Below are 15,899 nucleotides of genomic sequence, written 5' to 3'. Positions count from 1 at the left end.
GGTTTTATCCCTAGGCAGGAAAAACCAAAGGTACAAGTACAGATTAGGCAAAACCTGGCTCAAAAACAGTAACCGTGAGAGGGACCTTGGGGTCCTAGTGGACGATCACTTAAATATGAGCCAGCAATGTGGAGCAGCAGCCAAAAAAGCTAATACAATCCTTGATTATATAAACAGAGGCATAGAATCAAAGTGTTAGCACCATTTTATAAAGCCTTAGCAAGGCCACATCTGGAATAGTGCATTCAGCTTTGGTCACATCATTACAAAAAAGATGTTGACACTTTGGAAAAAGTACAAAGAAGAGCAACTAAGATGATTAAAGGCCTGGAAACTAAAACGTATTAAGAATGGCTGCAGGATTTGGGAATGGCCAGTCTAGAAAAAAGGAGGACTAGGGAGGACATAATAGTAGTCTTCCAATATTTGAGGAGCTGTCACAAAGAAGAGGGGGTCAAATTATTCTCCAAAGCACCAGAGGGCAGGACAAGAAACAATGGTTGGAAACTGACCAAAGAGAGAAGCAACCTGGAATTAAGGAGAAACTTCCTGACAGTGAGGACAATTAAGCAGTGGAACAGCTGGCCTTCAGAAATCGTGGACGTTCCATCACTGGAGATTTTTAAGAAGAAACTGGATAGTCACTTGTCTGAGATGATACAGACTCTCCTGCTTGAGCAGGGGGCTGGACTGGAAGACCTCCAAGGTCCCTTCCAGCTCTATTCTGATTGATTGAAGTCCTTCAAATCCCTGGAAGGCTAACATGATTCCTAGATGGGATTCTCACTTTGTGTGTGTGTGTGTGTGTGTGTGTGTAAACAGACCCCCTTCACTTCCGTCAATTTTATGCTGCAGCCTGATTCTAGTTCTTGAAATTCATGTCAATGTGTGTGTGTGTGTGTGTGTGTGCGTGCGCGCGCGCGCGCGCGTGTAGTTAGTGTGTACACAAGATTTATTACCCACCTGGCATAGATTATCATTTTCAATGTCAGTGCCCAGTTAGGTATTTCTTTAGGTTAAAAATATTTGAAGAATGTTGGAAAAATCACCTTGAGATCTTTCATAACGAATGCTGTGGCTGCTGCTGTTGGTTTATTGCCCTTATTTTTCAAGGCATCAAAATTGATGCAACATAGGAAATTAAAACCATTGCTATTTTTAGCTGCCAAGTTTCTCATTACAAAAGAATGGAAAAATACTTTTTCAATTGGAACATCACTATTTTAAAATCTGGAAAATTGCTATAAAAATTTAACTGTTGAGTCCTTGGAGATTCCTGTAGTGTCAGTGTAGTCAACAACAGAAAGTACAAGTATTACAAGACAGCAAATTCCAACAACTTTCTTCCAAGGAGACTGAACTCTGAGCAACGTCTGAAACTAAGTATCTGTAAGGGTTGTCTATGGAGATTCTCGGTCATTCAGGTCATGGTTGTCCCAAGGGTGCTTTTTCAAAAGGCAACTGGAATTTCTTTGTTTTTCCTTGAAGATGCTTCGCTTCTCATCCAAGAAGCTTCTTCAGTTCTGACTGAATGGTGGAGAATGGAAGGATTTAGAAAGGAATATAAACCTTTCCATTTTTCCACCATTCAGTCAGAACTGAAGAAGCTTCTTGGCTGAGAAGAGAAACATCCTCAAGGAAAAAAATCCAGCTGACTTTTGAGAAAGCACTTTTGGGACATCTTTAAGAGTGGGGGCACCGTGGAACCCTTAAACCAAATTCTTTGGAGCTATTCTGAACTCCACATTGCAGGTGTTTTAAATGGACCGTCTTCCATTGTTACCTTGCTCCGTGCCATCCGGAATAGGAACAGGAGAACCAGGTAAAGAGGATAAACCACCAAACTGGAGACCAAGCCAACCAAGACTGTCTCGCCATTAACCGGGATCAGGGTGGAGACGGGCACGTGACTATAAACAGACCAAAAAAAAAAAAAGTCAATTGGAAGCTGTTTGGCTGCCTGTTATTAAGATTCCAGAAAATGCAGAAGGTGCTTTCATGTAAATGCTGTTTAGTGTTCTACATGGTTAGGGAGAAAGGAACTTTTTCTGCTTCTGGGGGCACCTGAGCACAGCTGCTCTTTCGGGAATCTTTCAACTTCACTATGTGGGGAGAATAAAACGGGTGGCTCAGATGTTGGGAGCCGGGCTCAGCATTTTGGCTTTATTAACTGTATGAAAAGTAATAATTTATATAGCAATATTATTATTTAATGCTAGAAAGATAGTGTAATTGCCGATTTACAAACTTGGATCACTGAAACAGATTGGGTTTCTGAAAAGAATTGACTCTGTATGGACGAAATGGAAAGATCGATCCATCAATGCTGTTCCAGGCAGCTCTGTTAATGACACGTTTAAAAATGAAGCTGCTTAATTTCCTGTATATACTAGGAAATTACATACTACAGTTTTGTTTTTGTCTTTCTTTCTCCCTGCAGTTTCTTTCCTTTTTTATATTAAAACAATAAATTTTAAGAAGAGAGATTTTTCACGTAGGAGGAAACAAAACCAAAATCCCAGGGAGTTTTACACTTAGTATCCCGCCCTGAGGTTGCACCAGTCTAGATTTAAGCACGTGGGGATCAAGACAGCAGGAAAGCCCTTTTGCAGAGAAGGGAGGCCCAATGGGTCAATTCTGTGAACCGAGTAGGAGGGAAGGAGGCCCCCAGCTGCCTTCCCCTGCCCTTCTTCTCTTTTTCCGTTATGCCCAGAGAAAAGGAAAGGACACCAAGGCTTGCAGAGAGACTTCCGGCTTCCTTCAGGATCTTGTTGAGCAGCCAAAATTTGCCACAAACAGTTTTTATTTATTTATTTATTTATATTTATATTTATATCCCGCCCTTCTCCTTGCGGACTCAGGGCGGCTAACAACCAGATAAAAATACAAAATATCAAACTACAGATTAAAACTTAATTAAAAGGCAAATATTAATAATTGGTCTAATTAAAATTATTTTAAAACCCCCTCTAAAAATTTTCCCCTAGGCCAGTCCTGCAAGCTGGAACGTCTAATATAACAAAGAGGGGGAATTATTAAACATGGCAGAGTTTAAATTAAGATTTAATTTAAATTAAGATTTATCCATTAAAAATAAATGGGTGTAAATCTTGCTCTGTCTGGAGCGCACAGCCCTCTGCATGGGACTCAAAGGCTTGAAGATGGTGCAGAGCCTGGTTCTGGGCTAGGAAGCCCCTTGGCCGACACCTGCTGCTCTTCCTCCCAGAACCAGTGTCCTTCTCTCATGTCCATGGAGACTCTCGGATAGCCCAGCTGGACTTTCCTTGTATTTCCTTGAAGACGTTTCGCTCCTTATTCAAGAAGCTTCTTTAGTTCTGTCTGAAGAACTGAAGAAGCTTCCTGGAGGAGAAGCGAAAGGCCTTCAAGGAAAAACAAGGCAAGTCCAGTTGCCTTTTGAAAAAGCACCTTTGGGCCTTTCTTGTATCTTCCTTCCACGCAAGGCAGCACTACTCAAGCTGGGCTCCAGTATCTCTCTCCGTTGGACTGAAGGGGTGGGGGGTCCCTGCAGGCGAGTAATTGCTGCTAACTTAGGGGAGGCCCTCCTGTGTCTGGGGCACAAAAAGACCCAGAGGGAGGTTCACGGAGGTTCACTGTGGCCTTCACTGCTGTCAGTGAAGGCCACAGTCTCCTGAGGCCATGAGGGGAGCATGGGAAAGTCACCCCTTTAGGAACCGGAGGGCTAAATTGAATTCCGAAGAGGAAGAACAATTTGAGGCCGGCGTTTCTGGACCTTTATTCTTTCCTCTTTCATCCAGCCTTGTGCAGAGACCCTGGAAGATTCTTCTTTCAGTGCAGGTGGGCAGAGAAGGCCCCGGCACTTTGAGCACGTCCGATGCTGGTGGCTCACCTGAAGTTGGCATCTGCCACAACCCCGTACCACACGGCATTGGCACAGAGGAAGAGGAAGATGAGGAGGCAGCAGCATGATGCCCTCTGGACCCGGGTGAAGCGGCTGCGAGGGGGCCGGTCCCACAGGGAGAGCCAGACGTGCCTCTCAAAGAATCCCCGCTGCAGCTCGCCAAGGAAGATCCGCAAGAAGCTCCTCAGGTCTGCCTCACCTGCAGAGAGAGAGAGAGAAACGGGTGAAATCTGCAGGGAAATCTGTTGAGCAGAGGTGGGGAAATGGCGGCCCCTTTATGACTTGTGGACTTCAACTCCCAGAATTCCTGAGCCAGCAAGTGAGAGAGTGGGAATCTCTCTGAGAGGATCAGTGGTGCTCCTTTCGGGCTTCAAGGACCTCTTGCTAAAGAGTGTTGCTCTCTCACGTTCAGGCCTTTTGTGTTTCCCTTCCCTCAAAAGTGGCTTCTGATCTGGGGCAGCCATTTTGCCCTTGCTGTGAAGACTCAAGCCAAGCATGGCTATTAGCTCCCGCAGGCTGGATCCCTCTGGATCCTCCTTCCTCCTCCACTGAGCCAGTTTTTATCTGTGTCTGTCTGTCTGTCTCTCTCTGATCTATCTATCATCTATCTATTCATCCATCCATCTCTCCATCCATCCATCTATACCTCTCTCTCTCTCTCTCTCTCTCTCTCTCTCTCTCTCTCTCTCTCTCTCTCTCTCTCTCTCTCCTATCTATCTATCTATCTATCTATCTATCTATCTATCTATCTATCTATCTATCTATCTATCTATCTATCTATCTATCTATCATCCATATCTATCTATCATCCATATCTATATCTATCTATCTATCTATCTATCTATCTATCTATCTATCTATCTATCTATCTATCTATCTATCTATCTATCTATCATCCATATCTATATCTATATCTATATCTATATCTATATCTATATCTATATCTATATCTATCTATCTATCTATCTATCTATCTATCTATCTATCTATCTATCTATCTATCATCCATATCTATATCTATATCTATATCTATCTATCTATCTATCTATCTATCTATCTATCTATCTATCTATCTATCTATCTATCTATCTATCTATCTATCTATCTATCTATCATCCATATCTGTGGAGCTCCCCAACTGGGGCAAGCAGTGACACAGCAGAGGCTCCAAGGGGGGTCCTGGGCTCCTCTCCAACTCACTGGCAGCAAAAACTTCCTTCTCCACCAGGCCGTCATTCTCCACACTGTCCACAGACAGCCAGTCATTCACTAGGAAGTGGTAGCTCTTGTAGATCTGCAAGTCCCTGACAATGACATGCTGCAGAAACCAAGCTGGGCTGAGTCCTGAAAAGCAGAAGGCAGAAGGAGAGACGGTTTAGCCAGACCATTTTCTGAGTCCTCTTCCTATCACCATGCTTGGAAAATGGCCACTACATCTGCCTCCTCTCCTCCTCCCCCCACCCCTCGAGCAGCTTTGCAAGCTGGGAATTCTCCCTTTATCCCTCAGGCAGCATTAACAAGTCAAGCTAGGCTAAGCCAGAACTATTCACTTGTTCTCTAAGGCAGGGCTTTTCAACCCTTTCACCCATTGTGCCACTTTTAGGATATGGCAACATCCAAGTACCACCAGTCACCTAGCAAGGTGTCAAAAACTTGATGACTGACCTCCCCCCCAAAAAAGGAAAAAAGTGATAAAGTACAGGTAGTCCTCGACTTACAACAGTTCGCTTAGTGACTGTTCGAAGTTACAATGGCACTGAAAAAAGTGCCCCCCAAGCCACAGCCGAGCAAGACACCTGCCTGCCCACCCGGCCGCGCTCTTCCTCCTGTCTGAGGTTTCCATTGTTGTGAACATTTCTGTTGAGGATTGACAGCAGGGGTGGGGTGGGGGGTGTTTGGTTTTTATTCCCCTCATTTGCTGGGTGGTTGCAGCAGGTTTTGGTCACTTCACGTGACCCCGGGACACTGTGACCGTCATAAATATGAATCAGTTGCCAAGCATCTGAATGTAAATCACAAGACCCTGGAGATGCTGCAACATTCCAGCTGATCCTGGCGCTTCTTCTGGGCTCAGCTGGAGCCTGGCGCTGATCCTAGCGCTTCCACTGAGCCCTGACAGCCCCAAAGAAGTGCCGATCACTCAGGCTTGTGCAGTGCTGCCATCGGTTCAGCTCATTCCCCTCCCCCGCTACCACTTTTCTAGGATGGTTGCGTACCACCTGCCAGGTGCCAATGTACCACAGGTGGTACCCATACCACTGGTTGAAAAGCCCTGCTCTAAGGCAGCGGTCCCCAACCTTTCCGGCTTTGCATACCGGCAGTGGCGGGGGGGGGGGGGCGAGGAGAGATGATGGTGTCAACACTGCTAACATCGGATGTTCTTGCTTTGACAACAGATGAAAATGCAGCCATTTTCTCTTTGCTTTAGAATTAGTTGATGCTGGGAGGGGGGATAGGGATGAGAGTCCAGCTAGTCATAACAATAATAACTCAGCCGTGGGAATCCAAGGACATTGGGCCCAGAGCTGATAGCGTTTGGCAGGGCTGGAGAGCTGGGAAGGAAGCCCATGCTTCAAGCTAATTGGAGAATGTGATTTATGACTGTTTATTGGAGGTGGGAATTGTAATTTATTACTTTGTATCCAGGGGAGGGGCATTTAGTTTTTGAGTTCAGCTATGTAATGCCGATAACTTTGTTTCCCGAATAAAAGATTCTTTAAGGTAAACAATGCCTCAAAGTTCTTTTGAAGGGTTTCATATGTCGGAATCATGATAGATGGTTCTGTGCAAGCAGTGGGTGAGCATGCTCGTGCAGCTCTATTTGCACAAGCATCAGGCACCCGTGCCTGCTTCCTTGAGCAAAAGGAACTCACCTGCCTCTTGCACGGCCCAGTTCCGAGCAGGCTGCGGCCCAGTAGTGGGCCATTGCCTGGGGGGGGAAGGGGTTGGGGATTCCTGTTGTAAGGGTCACTTGAACAGTGAGATAGGCAGCATATAAATTTAACAATAAATAAATAAATAATACATAAATTTTGAATTTCAACTTATGGAAAAAGCCAAAGGGGAAAAAGTCACTCCAATGCTGGATTTGCACAGTAGTCTTAGCAAAAAGGGGGCTAAATGTCAGCATGCTATGGGAGTCCAGCTATTTCTCAGCAAGTTGTGTGAAGCAGGTCAATATGATAAGCTGACTTGTTTGAGCATCATGCGACACCCAAACACAGCCACTGTCTTAGTTAACTTGGTCTAGGGCAGGGGTAGGCAACCCTTGGCTCTTTTATGACTCGTGGACTTCAACTCCCAGAATTCCTGAGTCAGCTTAGCTGGCTCAGGAATTCTGGGAGTTGAAGTCCACAAGTCATAAAAGAGCCAAGGTTGCCTACCCCTGCTCTAGGGGCTTGGCAGAGTATGTGGGGACATGGAGGAGAGGCAGACAAGATTAAAGGCGGTCTGCAAAGCAGAGGAATACATGTATATTGACAGATGAGAAGCTACACCACCTTGGAGACAAACATTCATCATAATAAATTCAAAAGGCCGATGAAAAGCAGAGATTCCTTGCCCTTGATTTCATGGTGGATCATAAGTTCTGTAATGTTGCTGCCCAGCTAACCTCAACACCCCGTTGCATTTACTCACCTTTATTGTCATGCCAGATCCGGATCTTCCACACCCTGCCCAGGTTCCGCTCTGTGGCAATCTGGAAGATGTCGAGACTGTTGCGGCGAAAGGCATTCTCATCATCCAGATGTCTGTGCCCAGATTTGCTATCCGTCCCATACAAAGTGATCCCCACATGGGCTGTGGTCCCTGGAAGGAAGGAAGGAAGGAAGGAAGGAAGGAAGGAAGGAAGGAAGGAAGGAAGGAAGGAAGGAAGGAAGGAAGGAAGGAAGGAAGGAAGGAAGGAAGGCAGGCTTAAATTGCGATTCTCTAAGCATCTCCTGAAGAGCTTTAGCAGAGCACAGCGGGGTCCCTGATCTGCCATTTGAATCAGGATTTGAAGCCTGGCAGCTGGAACACAGCTGGGGCTCTGCTCTCCTAATCACAAAACCATCACCATGGAAAATATTGCAATCATCCTGATTTTTACCACTTCAGTTCAAAGTTCTTCAAGCAGATGGAGAAAATGATGGAAATAATAAATAAATCTTAACTATTTCATATACTTCTCATGTCAATATCATTCATTTATGTATACATACACACACACACAAGCAAACAAAACCCTCAAATACCCAACAGGTGTGAAAACTGCAGCCCTGGAGTTGTTGAAAGCTGAGCAGCCAGCCCAATACTTCTGTCACTTGGTGGTCTCAAAGAATTTAGCAGAATGGGAATCTCAGCTTTCACTTCTAAATCCCAACAAAGCATTCCAGTGTAATGTCTAAAGGTTGAATCATGGCAACTGGACCAAACTTTGTTAATCTTGCTCATCCAGGCAACTTCATCAGTCAGAGTAAAACTACTTAGGCAGAGAATCGTTGGAATGTACCAACTTTTGCCAAACCAATTTCAGGGATTTCTCCCCAAAATGGCTTGCCATATGTCAGTGAAGACTCAATCATCCAAGCCAAAGGTGTCTAAAGGTTGAATTATAGCTACGGGACCAAAATGTGTTAATCTGAGACATTTCATTGCTCATCCGAGTGGAAAGTAAGTGCTGAATGGAAGAGAGGGCAGTCAAGGATTGTGTCAGATCTTCCATCACACCGCTTCAACCTTACTTCACTTTGAGGGCATTCTGCCACGAAAAGGGGGGAGGAGGGGAATATAGGGAGGGGAGATGAGAGGAGCCAGAGGTGCCAGCCAGAGGTGCCAACAGTTGAAAGATCCAAGGACACCGGCATGGGAACGGAATGCAAACACCCACTAAAGAGGCGCCAAACTTTAGGGCAGTTACCAAAACACCTAGTTTGAATATCATTGGACATTAACAACGTGACCAAGGGAGGAGGGCCTGGGAGAAGGGAAAAGCACTGGGTTTACGCGGGAATATTCAGACCTGGCTCTGCTTATGCGTTAATTACTTGATTTTAGTAAAACGTATATGTTTCGCCACAATGGAGTCGAGGGTCTTTCTTTCCTAAACGCCCAGGCTGGGACAGGCCAGACAGATTGCTTTATAAAATCTCAGGAGGTGGCCTGGATGATAGTAAATTTGCACAGCATCTTTAGGGTGGAACAGATGCTGGTGCAATTCCAATTATCCCCTCACTAGGAGAAGAATATAAATTATATGAAGCAGATGTAATGTATGTATGTGCCCATACATTTAAACTGCATTATATATATTCGACTTCGTCGAAACGTCGCCAAGACACTTCCAATTTTACACGGGAGAAAACCCGAATAACCAAAGACCTACATACAAACACCCGCGAGACTCCCCATAACTTCCAAAATCCGCACAGCCTAGTTTTGTAATTAAGGATTACAGAGAAACCCATCAAAGCACTTCAGTGAACAAGGACAACCATTTGCTCATGAGAGGTTTTCTCCTTGGATATCACAAGGCTATCGGGCAAGGGTTTAGTTCTTTTTTTTAAAAAAAAAAGACAAAAATAAGAGCTTACATCAGCCCCAAATGTTGTTGACAGATGTAAGACGGCAGACCTTTTAATGTTTTTCTTCTGCCAACTTAAATCTAAAGTCAATAGAAAGTCTCATTTCCCATCACAACAGCTGTTGGCAGCTGCATAGTTTATTTAGGAGAAAAACAAGCCATTCCACAGCTATGGGACAATCATTTCAGAACGTTACAAAACTATGAATAAGCTTTCGATTTTGCCAGGCATGCTTCCCCAAGCTGGCGTGAAGCAAATTCTAGGCTGCATTAAAAGAGGGACAGAATCAAGATCATGTGTAGTGTTAGTACTGCTTGATAATACCACACTTGGAATACTGCATCCAGTATTATATTATATAATATATATATTATATTATATATTATATTATAAAAAAGTTGCTGAGACCCTGGAAAGACTGCAGAGAAGAGCAACAAAGATAATTAGGAGCTTGGAGGCTAAAACATACGAAGAACGGTTGCAGGAACTGGGCACGGCTGGTCTAATGAAAAGAAGGACTAGTGGTGACGTGATAACAGTGTTCCAATATTTGAGGGGCTGCCACAAAGAAGAGGAGGAAAATCTATTCTCTCCAAAGCGCCAGAAGGCAGGTCAAGAAACAATGGATGGAATCTAATCAAGGAGAGAAGCAACCAGGAATTAAGGAGAAGCTTCCTGGCAGGGAGGACAACCAACCAGTGGAATGGCTTGACTTCAGAAGTTGTGGGTGCTCCATCACTGGAAGCTTTTAAGAAGAGACTGGGCAATCACTTGTCTGAAATGATAGGGTCTCCTGCTTGAGCACGGGGTTGGACTAGAAGACCTTTAAGGTCCCTTCCAACTTTGTTGTTTTGTTATTCTGTTAAATCTTGGGACGGAGGGTCTCGTCTCAAAGCCTGTTGGTGACACTTGGGCTAATTTAAGAAAAGAGGAGGTGTAAGGATTGCTCCCCAGGAACTTGCTCCTGAGCAAAAATTATTTGCCAGACAATTCAGAGTTTTTTGTTTTTTGTTTACTTTGGCAAATAAAAGGAATCTACTTTTCTATGGGGCAGTTCCCTTACAGGATCACATTGCAGGCACATTGGAGCAGCAGCTGCCTCATTTGTGTGAGCCTGGGACTGTTGCCTCTCCAAACAGGAGCGCCGGATCCAATATTCATTATCTTGCCAATGTTCTAACGGGAGGGATATTTGTTCTGGAGTTTTTCCCACCGAGGATGCCTGTGTTCTTTAACAGCTGCCAGATGTTCTCCATTCTGCCCTTGCTTACTGGACTCCAGGATGTAGAGCTAGAGAGAGGAGGGACTTTTCCAGTCCACTGCCTTCAGATAGGTCAGACTGAAGCTATAGCTTTCTCCAGACCGTCCAGGCCAAAGTTGAGGGTTGGCCATTATATGCCAGAAAATCTGGAGGCCATCAATGTCAAGCAGGACTTGCCTCAAGCTCTTCGGCAGTTGCCGCAAGTAAAAGTAATTCTTTCACACATAAGTCTCAAAGTTCTTCTTCAACAAAATTTATTAAGATGGATAGAGTAAAAAATTTAACAACTAAACTATTTCCAGTTTTGACACCAGTTTTGAAACCATCCAGAGTTTCTGAGAATTGGGTGGCAGTATTATTACTAATTTATCCCCCAATTCATTCAGGGGGAATCTGCCTTCATAGTCAGCAAGGAAGTACCAATAACTTACTGTAGTAGGTGGCTGTTTACAAAAGCATCTCCTAAGTCCTTATCAGTCTCTGATTGGACTGGGGCATCTGGTTGAGAGTGGTGGTATTGCAAAAACACAAAATAAATGTCAAAAGCCTTTGGGAGGGATGTGCCAACTGGGCTCCATTGGGGAGTGGCATTTTAACATTCTCTTTGGGGTTAGCCAGGTAAAAAAGAGGCAGGGCTTCAATCATGCAGACACACGGTCTTGACATCTTCCCCCCACAGCTGCCCCACTCTGTATGCTCAGCCTCTCCAGTGATTTTGTCATTTTTTTGCTTGAGTTTGTACATATTATTAATAAATATAAATTGGCAAACCACTTTATGGTTTTAAGAAAAAGACAACCCTGCCCCCAAGGGCTGGGCAGAGAAGGGGGCTCCAGGGTAACCCTCCCTCCCGTGATATGGGAAGGAATCCGGCCTCATTTGCAAGGAGGGCTGATCTGCGTTTCTCAAGGCTTAACCCAGCGGTTGATCAGAGGGTCACAGATACTAACCTGACCCTTTGCCCCAGCCTGTCTTCACCAAGATTTCATACTGGTACAGCCCATTCTTCCCACAGAAGGGGATCGACCCCACACGGCCGATGTCGATCAGATCCAATTTGTGCACAATCACAGCTGCCATGGAGTAGGTCACCAGACAGACAGCACAAGTCAGCAGAACGATGTAGTTGAGCCCGGGGCCTGGAGGCTGAAAGAAAGGTAAGCGCGCACTTCAGAGAACGGTGACTTCCTGCTACTTACCAGTTCGACTTTCAGTCAGCGCTTAATCCACATTTCAGATGAATTTTGGCAGTAACAGATCTGAGGACATCTACCCAGGAACCTACGTATATTACCACCATTTTTTTAAAAAAGGAACAATTTAATTGTACAATGTACTATTGTATACTTTGAATATTTTCAGGATGTCCAATAATGTATTGTTAATTTCCTCCATATTGATAATCTGGACACTGGGCTTTTGTGTATCTGTGTATGTGCCCAATATTCATATTATCTATTGGGGGGGGGGAAATTAACAATAAATTTATTGGACATCATCAAAATATTCAAAGGGTGAAAGAATCATTCTGGCTGCTTCTGTGCCATCTGGCTAGGAATGGAAGGGTCCAAAAGAGAAGACCTAGAAATGGGCTTTGCTCCAGCTCAGGAAACGGGGGGGAGGGGGGGGAAGATTAAACCTTCGCCTTAGAGAGCAATGCATTACGGCTGGAAGTATAGAGAGCCCTCCAAAGGAAGGGCATATTCAGCCTAGAAAAGAGGTTGCAGAATGTGGGGTGAGGAATACAGATAATCCTCGACTTACAACAGTTCATTTAGTGACCATTCAAAGTTACAATGGCAGTGAAAAAAGTGATATATGATCATTTTTCACACTTACGACTGTTGCATCCCAATGGTCATGTGATCAAAATTCTGACGCTTGGCAACTCATATTTATGACTGTTGCAGCGTCCAAGGGTCACGTGACCACATTTTGCAACCTTCTAACAAGCAAAGTCAATGGGGAAGCCAGATTCTAGTACAACTATGTTACTAACTTATCAACTGCAGTGATTCAGTTAACAACTGTGGCAAGAAAGGTCATTAAATGGGGCAAAATTCACCTGTTTCACTTCGCAACAGAAAGTTTGGGCTCAATTGTGGTCGTAAGGCAAGGACTACTCTGGCAACAGGGAGGAGGAGGGACGGTAAAGGGAGTGGGGGATGCAGAGGACCCTTGTAACGTCTTCGAGTGCTTGTAAGGATCTACCTCAGCCAAGCCCCCCAAGAAAGCAGAACTCTTGAAACAGGCATTGTCTCAAAAGGAACTTTTATTAGGGGCTAGCGACAGCAGGGAATCAAGGCGAGATCTGAGAGAAAAACCAGCAAAGCGATATGTTAAAAGTAGCATTCAATACTCCTCCCCCCCAGAGTCCCAGTGTTCATTTGAATCCCAGCCAATCCACTGGTGGCATCGTGTTTTGATAACCGGTCTTTTCGGGGGGGGGCTCCTCAAGGTCTTTCTCATTTTCGATTTCTTCTGGCTCCAAGCACAAACCGCCTCTCAGATAAGGGTGGGACATTCCACCCCCCTGGGGGGGGGAAGGGCAACGAAGCAGACAGTGCAAAGCATTCCCAAAAGCTCCCCCCTCCCAACAAAATGGCAGGCTCCAAAGAAAAGCCACAAAGCTAAAATAAAAGAAGAGACAATTTCTTTGGAGCCTGACGGTGCACAAAAGTAATCCATTCAGAGGATCTGGAGGAGTTTGGGCTGAAATGTTATAGAAGGGAGCTTGGACAGGACGGGCATTTGCACACTCCTTGCTCCTCGACAGCTGAGATTTGTGGGGTTCCAAACATCCCCACAATCGGGGAGAAGCAGGCCTTGAAAGAAGCAACTCTTGAAAGAAACAGAAAGTCAAGGCATGGGGAGGGCGCAGCAGTTTGCACAAAAAAAGCTCTTCCAAATAGCAATGAAAGACCTTCCTTGCCCACCGGGCCAGCCACCGAAGCTGCTTAAGGACATCAATGAAAGGAGGAAAGACCCCCTTCAGTGGGCCAAAGGCCACAAAGCAGTGGTTGAGGGTCCCACCTCCAAAGGAATGCCATCCGCAAGCCATGATGGCCTCTCCCTGGCCTTGCCAGGCATCCCAAGAGCTGTGAAAGTCCAGGTCTTCATGCAAAGCTTTGCGAATAAGGGAAGATGCTGCTGCTCCCCAATGGTGCTGCTTTTGGGTTAATATTTAATTATCTTATAGCACCCAGTGACCATATTTTCTGGGGAGGAAATAAAGGACCAACCTAACAAAGGGGCAAATGTGAAAGAAGTTCATAAGGATAAAAAAAAATAAATTTAAAAATGTTTATAATTTGTTTTAGAAAGGAAAATTCACGAGCAAAACAAAAAAAACCTTCTACAAGAAGCATATTCTGATAGAAATATCTAAAATCAAACAATATATGTAAATTTATTTTAAAAACAATTCAATTTCCATCTTTTTCGCACGAATGCAAAAAAACGTGCATTAAGTAGCACTATTTCTGTGGTTAAAAGTTAAGTGATCGAAATGCAGGACAAATAAAAATAAAGAAATTTAAAAGGCAGCTTTCTGAAATAAAGGGCTGTCTTTTGCAATCAAGACAGATGGCCACCGTACTTATAGGCCTGGCCCCTAAGCTGTTTCTGCTGACATGACCAGATGGAGAAATTTCACCTTCCCATTTGTGGCTGTGTCCCCCATTCCACCGGCAAGAGGAGAAGGGAGCTTCTTTCACCCAAAAATAACAACAGCCACCGCCAAGGTACAACAAATTAAAAACAGAAGCGGCGCGTAACACCAACAGCATCCATCAAAGCTCCACGGCTGAACTCACCGGCTTGATGAACTGCACCGAGTGCGAGGGGACGAAGAGGCTCGCCCCAAAAGCAGTCAGGTGCTGGGTTAAGCACATGGCCTTCTGCGGGGTGGCCCCCTCCAAGGGAGCCATGCCCTCCGTCTTCCAACGGGCCTCTTCCTCGTTGAAATACTGGCACAGGGAGCTGTACAGACCCAGAGTCACCTCCACAGGGGACCACACGAAATGGTTGGTGATGTTCAAGTGATGTTCCTTCACTGTGTCTGCAGTCCTAAACCAGGGAGGGAAAATGTGACTGGGAGGGGGGGAGGCAGGAGGCCAACGTCTTGCTTGGCCAGCCGGTCCTGCTGGTGGCCGTGGGGCTCACTTGCGCCCACTTCTCCAGCAGGCGGGCTGTGGTGGGCAGAAAGCTTCCTTGTCCACCAGTCTTTTGCTTCCAGGCATCCCCCGCGTTGGCCATCGATGACCTCCCAGCACTAGAAAAGTGCACCACTAAAGGTGCCCCCTACCTCATTTCCTCCCTGGGAACCAGATTTCCCCCCCCCTTTGGCCCCAGAGGTCCCACTCACCCTGGGGGAACAAAGATGGTGTAGCGCCGTGGGTCTCCCTGTGGCCCCTCCTTCATGTCCTCCAGAGAGATCTCCTTGGAGGCCGTGCAGTTGCGCTTTGGGGATCCAGGCGGTTGGAAGAGACAGACGGCAAGGAACGGTTCCTTTTCCCGGGAGACGTAACGATCTGGCCATGGGGAGGGGCAGAGAGGAGACACGGGTGGGTCCCAGCTAAGAGAGGGGCTTCCATGCCGGCCCCCGGCACTAACAACACACCTTCAGTCTCTTCTATCCTGAGGAACAAGCGACTCTCCAATTCAGGCCGGAGCCTCTAAGGGCCTCCCTCAGAGCGTGAACTCCGTTTCAGCTATCCTGTGAGCAGCAGCGTGTGGCCTCTTTCCCTGGTTAAATAGGGCTCCCCCACACCCAGCCCACATAAGGCTACAACTGCTGGTCTTGCGGGTGGGATTCTCCCTCTGCCCCCCGATCTCAAATGGGCTGGGGGTTTCCTAGCCAGGGGCTCCCCAGTCTATCCATGCAGGGCTTTTTTGAGGCCAGGAAGGCCTGAGGAGCAGGGAGCAGCTCGAGCAGGGCCTGCTGTCTGGGAGAAGCTCTCCTTGGAGGAGGAGGAGACATTTTGGAACTCTTAAAAAGGGCTGTCTGGCCTCTCTCCCTCCCTCCCTTTCCTTCTTTCCTTTCCTCCTTCTTCCTTCCCTTCCTTTCTTTCCTCCTCCCTCCCCCCTCCCTTTCCTTCCTTCCTTTCCTCCTCCCTCCCTCCCTTTCCTTCTTTCCTTTCCTCCTTCCTCCCTCCCTCCCTCCCTTTCCTTCTTTCCTTTCCTCCTTCCTTCC

General features: G+C 45.9%; 1 protein-coding gene across 1 annotated transcript in view; it reads right to left on the bottom strand.

Annotated features, from left to right (window-relative positions):
• The window catches only part of PKD1 (polycystin 1, transient receptor potential channel interacting), a gene marked incomplete at its 5' end in the record, with an annotated part of 85,075 nt that overhangs the window by 19,712 nt on the left and 49,464 nt on the right, over positions 1 to 15,899 (bottom strand). The window contains 7 exons of the mRNA XM_029283596.1: positions 1,784 to 1,910; positions 3,869 to 4,079; positions 5,081 to 5,224; positions 7,520 to 7,690; positions 11,656 to 11,851; positions 14,521 to 14,773; positions 15,072 to 15,237. Of these exons, the coding sequence (XP_029139429.1) occupies positions 1,784 to 1,910; positions 3,869 to 4,079; positions 5,081 to 5,224; positions 7,520 to 7,690; positions 11,656 to 11,851; positions 14,521 to 14,773; positions 15,072 to 15,237 (1,268 nt within the window). The remainder of the gene's footprint in view (positions 1 to 1,783; positions 1,911 to 3,868; positions 4,080 to 5,080; positions 5,225 to 7,519; positions 7,691 to 11,655; positions 11,852 to 14,520; positions 14,774 to 15,071; positions 15,238 to 15,899) is intronic.

The sequence above is a fragment of the Protobothrops mucrosquamatus genome, unplaced genomic scaffold (assembly GCF_001527695.2).
Source record: "Protobothrops mucrosquamatus isolate PMUCROS unplaced genomic scaffold, P.Mucros_1.0 scaffold148, whole genome shotgun sequence".
Taxonomy (NCBI): Eukaryota; Metazoa; Chordata; class Lepidosauria; order Squamata; family Viperidae; genus Protobothrops; species Protobothrops mucrosquamatus.
Note: the sequence above shows the minus strand (reverse complement) of the source record. Positions and strands in the feature narration are given on the sequence as shown.